This window comes from Glycine soja, chromosome 9 (genome assembly GCF_004193775.1).
Source record: "Glycine soja cultivar W05 chromosome 9, ASM419377v2, whole genome shotgun sequence".
NCBI classification, from domain to species: Eukaryota; Viridiplantae; Streptophyta; class Magnoliopsida; order Fabales; family Fabaceae; genus Glycine; species Glycine soja.
The window spans coordinates 43,317,835-43,323,473 of NC_041010.1; the positions used below are offsets into that span (position 1 = coordinate 43,317,835).

A 5,639-nucleotide genomic window follows, 5' to 3' on the forward strand; every position below is an offset into this window, starting at 1 on the left:
TAATTTTTAAATTTTATTAAATTACATGTTTGAAAATTATGTATCATATTTGGTTACAGCTCCGTACCCCAAATTTTTTTTTTATGGAAAATATATGCAACGGCACCCCAAAAGAAATAATCAAATCCCATCAGCTAGATAAGTTTATAGAAAAAGAATTATTCGACAGTGTAGTACAGTCATCTAATCATAACTATTATTATGTTGATTTTTAAAATAATTATTTTAAGATAATTTAAATAGTAAGTTGCAATCGGATAAAAGTATAAAATTTGTGGATAGGTTTAAGTGTCTAGGCTTTGTGTGCGAAGACTTACACTGCATGGTTAGTCTGGATATTCACACCCATTATAACAACATACTAATAACACAGAAAGGGAACAGAACCAAAAATAAATAAATAAATGGGAGGATTACATAACAAAATGCAGGAATGCTAACTCTACAAATTTACAGCGCAACATGTACATGTCTTCTTTGCAGTCTTGTCAGCTGTTGGATTAACTTTGTGCTGAATCCAGTTACCAATTAACTGCCAACAACGCGTAGTACTGGTGTATTAATATGCGCTGGACAATTACCATGTTGGCAGTTGCTACATACCAATAAAATTTACACTGCACACTCTGCCAAAATGTTGTTACTTTCCACACCAAGTATCCACTCACAAATGATAGTATTCACTCGTTCTGGCACCTCATCGTGTGGACAATGACCTGTAGTTTCAAGAAAGAAAAAAATGGATCAATTTGAAATAAAGCCCGAGACACCTTGTTATATAAAACTCTAGCGACCAGCCTACCAGCATCTAACTCCTTAATCATAACTCCATCACAATGTTCTTTTAGCATGGCCACCTTCGAATTGGAGTCTGAAATTGGATCTTTCATCCCCTAACAATAAAGAAATCAATAACAATATATGTGTATCAGAGCATTTCTCAAAGATATTATTTCATCTCATTTTTCCCCATAATGTTTCATATCCTCGTTATAATACCTGTATAATTAGGACCTTTTCCTTGACATCTTCAAGAAGAAAGTTAAGAGGTATGGAAAGATTAAAACTGAAGATGCTTTCCAACACCACAAGCACGCCAGGATCATATGACTTTAATATGTAAAGGAGATGTCAAAAAGAATTATATGTATCAGAATGCGAAACCTGCTGGTGCAATAAAAATAATTTAGATTCTAAAAGTTGAGAAAACTGACTGCTCTTAGCATCTCACTTATGAGAAAATCATCTGCTCTTTCAACCCTCTGCAAAGCAACCAGAATCAGTCACCATCAAAACAAATGTATAACAAATCTATGAGATTTGAAAATTAGCAACAAAAATTACACTTACAGTTGGATAACATTTCTTAAGTAATTCTTGAGTTCTTAGCCTCAAGTAGAATACAAGAATGCGAGAACCCAACCAGGAAGCCCCTGAAGTTTGTCTATCCTGAATCTTCATAAGTACATAAAAAAACGCAAATTTTAAAATAGAATAAACTAATTATGTTGTATTCACACTAAAACAATGCCAAATTATGGCAAGAAATGTTTGAAGAAATAACAAAATCCCAACTTCTAAGACTCATTCACCACTACATTATGCACTTTTAGATGCTTCTCTGTTCTCTCTATTCAAGAAAACTATCCAATCATGATACATTTCCGGAGAAGACTAAGATTTTAAGATCTAGGGAATCTGATTTCTAATGGAAGCAATAAACAAATGATACGTTATTAAAAAGACAGGGTATAATGGACACATTTGTACAATTCTAACTAGCTGACAACATATCAATAGCAGCAAAAATTTACCATGGCAAGAAGAAGCAAATTTCAATTTTTTGGTCAAAGCCAAAAGAAAAAACATATTATCTAACAAATGTTGTATGAACTTGAGTTGTTCTTGGTTACACTTACTGTAGACAATGGTATGAATGAATATCTTGGGATGACATTGCCTGCACTGTTGATCAAGACAATGGATTTGATCAAATCACTCCAAACACGAGCAACAATAGCAACAAGATAACCTGGAGTAGGTGAAAGTAATTATTAAATGATTGAATCATCAACAGGGAAGAATAAACAAACAGGTATATATATATATATATATATATATATATATATATATATATATATATACAAGAACCAAGATACTGCATGTGTGAAAACTGAAAAGGACACAATTTTTTTGTGGCAAGGTACCCAATTATGTTTAACTCGTACCGCCAATTGAGTTGCCAACAAGGTGAACTGGTTCACCCACAATGTCAACAATAAAATCTCTCAATAGTTCAGCCCACAAGAGTTCAGTATATACAACATTTGGCTTTTCTGATTTGCCAAATCCTAAAATAGTAATGGCCCAAACTCGATTTCCAGATTCAGCTAAACCATGTATGTTGTCACGGTAATGCTCCCAAAAGGCACCAAAACCATGCACAAGAAGAATAGCAGGACCATCTTCACCAGCAACTGAATACTGTGAATATCAATTTAAATAATAAATTATCAGGAAATTTTATAAATATTTTACTTAAGTTGTACTAAGTATTTCAGGTTCTTAACTCATTTCACTGAGAAAAGAAAATTGAATGGAAAAGGGTTCTTAATGGGAAATCAAATAATGACCCCGAGTCTATCAATTGAATACCTGGATAAGAAATCCTTTCCATTTCCATATCCGTGTTGAGTGTATTCCGTGATTATTTTTCTGATTTTTCAAAGCCAGAAGCCAATACCACTATGACACCAAAAAATATAAATAAATAAATTGTTTGATAAAAGAAGAAAAGAAAAAGGTCATGACAAGTACCCTGGTATTACAGATAAAACATAGCCAAATCAATAAGGTACATAACATTCTTTTTACTCAAATACAGCTCAAAAGTTATAACTAGCACCTCCATTGAGCACACAGCATCAACTGCTGCTGCAATTGTGGCAGCTGAATATCCAAAGGGTGATAAGAAACCTGCATTTCGTTCTTTCTCATATTTGATAGCTTCATAATGTACTTTTCTTCTAGATATAATGCCAAGAGATAGGGCAGGGCCAAAAAGTCCAATAAATGATGCTCCATTCCGACTTTCAGAAGCACGCACTTTTTCATGTACCCTGCACAAATTTAAGGTGAAAGTACATCTCATGACATGTAATTTTCATTTTATGACAAGAGTATTGTAGAGATTAGAGAACAATGAGAAGGAACACATTGTGAGTTTTAATGAATTAATCAGTAATCAACAATGACCTAGGTGGAACAGACCAAATAGTAGACTATGAGCATTGCTGCATGTGAGGTACACACAGCTATGCACAACAATTCTTATCCCTTCTTACTATACAGGGAAATAGAACGTAATAAAAGAAAAGAGGAAATGCTTACAAAACAGAAACAGAAAACCAAAAAAGGGAAACATTATGAAGCTTTTATATATTTGAGAACGCTTTTTCCTTAAAATGAAGAGAATAATGAGAATCCAACTATAAAAAATTACTTTCAGCCCCCATACTTTCAAGAAATTTACCAAAAAAAACAAAAAATTCAAAAGGTAAGTTGTCTGCATACTCCTGCCAGTCATCACGAGCTGTTCCCTCCAAATATCTCAGATATGCAGCCAATGCATTCAGTACATTGTTTGTACTACCTCCTACAATATTTCCTTTTTGTGTCACAAAAACAGATCCATTGCGTTCCCTTGATTGCGTTAGCCCAAACCTAGAACTCCTTTCAATGTTATTGCCAGATTTCAATACTTTTCTGCGTAAAATGGTTTCAGCTGATGTCTCCTTCATTAAACTCCATTTCTCTCCTGATTTCTGTTGGTTGCTAGTCAAAAATCCCTTTATGTCGTCATACGAAGGAAGAACACCTAATTAAATGAACAATTATTACATAACTTTTTGCAACATTATAAAGTACAGGAAATTAAATCAATTCAATAGAAAAGGTAACATCCAATAATCTTTCGAAAAAAGACAATAACAACAAAGCAAAGCATCCTGAAAAGAATTTTCATCCACCACAGAACTCACCCCAGTCCAGTTCTATTTCTGCACCAGGTAACTTTGACACTGACAACTGAAGTGGTGTAGTCACAGAGAGTCGAAGTTTCTTAAACTCATCATATGATGCAGGAAGATTTTCCAGATCCTATGTAATAGTAATAGTAAGAATACTAATAAATCAATCAAATTCAAACACAACAGAATTACTCAAAAATTAAAACAATCACCTCAGTTACATGAGTTCAACATTTTGCAGATCCAATGTAATAGTAATAGTAACAATAATAGTGATTCCATCAAATTCAAACATGGCAGAAATACTAAAATAGCAAAACAATCACCTCAGTGACATGAGTTCAAACATTCTATATTATCAACTCAACCAAGCCAAATGAACGTAGCAAAGTAGCAAACACAACTAGTCAGTCACTAACAAGTAACAACCTAGCACCTACCTTTATATCATAAAATGGAGTTCGCCATAATTCAATCCTTGGACTCCCTTGTGGAACACTGACGGATTTCAAACGCTGCTTGACCACATCTATGATGAAACGTAGCTCATACTCCACCTCTTGTTCCGCAAATACACAAGTGGCTTTGACCTGTTCCGTCCTGATCGATGAATTTACTTAATAAAAGTAACGACATGAATGCATTGTAAATTAAGCAAGCAAATGCTAAGTAAGTAACTAACGAAGTAACAACCTCTGTTGCAAGTTGCTGAATGACGTTTTCCGCATTGCCGAATCTGATCACCAAATCGGAACCGCGATCCTTCAACGACTTCCTCAAATCTTCCACGGCAAGCAGAACCAGTTCCAGCGTCTCATCGGAAAAACCTGCAGCGCCAATAAACGCTTTGGTGAGATTCGAAACAGAAATCGCAGTGCGTTAAATTTGGTTACTCACGCGAAAGAATGCGGTGATCGAAGACGTAAATAGGAACGAGTGATGGAAATGCGGAGGCTGCGAGGAGCGCAGGGTGATCGTCGGTTCGAAGATCGTGCTTGAACCACAGAATGGCCGTTCCAGTTGCCTTCATCGAACAGTAGCGCCGAGTTGAAGAGAAGGAGCGAGTGTTTGGGAAGGAAAAAGAAAGTGAGGGAAAATGGGAAGAAAGTAAAGAAAAATGGGAAGAAAAGTGAGGGAAAGTGAGAAGAGCCATGAGGCAAGGCGAAAGAGATGCAGGGAGGTATCCAGGTACCGAGAGAGCTTGGGTTCAAAAATTCGAGGCTCTGCATTTTATTATCAACATTACAAATTATAATTGTGGCGGATAGAAAATTTGTTGACCATAATAACTCCAAAATCAAAAGGATGTTCGCGACCACCACTATTTGTTTACAAAATATCCAAAGGATCCTCTCCATTTGTTACAAAATATCCTCTCCATTAGGCATAGCTTTGAAAATCTTCAACCATTCGTTGCTTTTCTACAACATTTTTTTGGGGGGCCTGCAAAAAATAAAATAAATATAAATATAACATATTAAAGACTTCAACTTTGTTTAATAGAGAAAAAATAAATTGGAAAGAGGGAAGAGATAAAAATTATTTAGCTTGTTTGATAGGGAAGATTAAACTGTAACCTAGTTTAAATTTTGTGGGATTTACTGTGTGTTA

The 5,639-nt window shown here is 34.9% G+C and overlaps 1 protein-coding gene across 3 annotated transcripts; it reads right to left on the bottom strand.

Moving 5' to 3' along the window:
• Positions 1–258: 258 nt before the first annotated feature.
• On the bottom strand, positions 259–5,275 carry LOC114425050 (cryptochrome DASH, chloroplastic/mitochondrial). 3 transcript variants are annotated; one of them, XM_028391793.1, is made up of 14 exons: positions 4,926–5,272; positions 4,722–4,855; positions 4,469–4,628; positions 4,041–4,158; positions 3,574–3,877; positions 2,906–3,119; positions 2,656–2,745; positions 2,229–2,484; positions 1,920–2,032; positions 1,351–1,455; positions 1,215–1,262; positions 1,000–1,110; positions 803–893; positions 259–716 (listed from the first exon to the last, which is right to left on the bottom strand). In XM_028391793.1, exons 2-14 carry the CDS (start codon positions 4,754–4,756, stop codon positions 613–615), a joined length of 1,749 nt encoding a protein of 582 aa, XP_028247594.1. In that variant the 5' UTR covers positions 4,757–4,855; positions 4,926–5,272; the 3' UTR covers positions 259–612. The 3 variants fall into 3 exon arrangements, with proteins under 3 accessions (XP_028247594.1, XP_028247592.1, XP_028247593.1); XM_028391791.1 differs by having other exon boundaries at positions 4,469–4,618; positions 4,926–5,271; XM_028391792.1 differs by lacking the exons at positions 259–716; positions 803–893 and having other exon boundaries at positions 1,232–1,262; positions 4,469–4,618; positions 4,926–5,275.
• Positions 5,276–5,639: the final 364 nt, after the last annotated feature.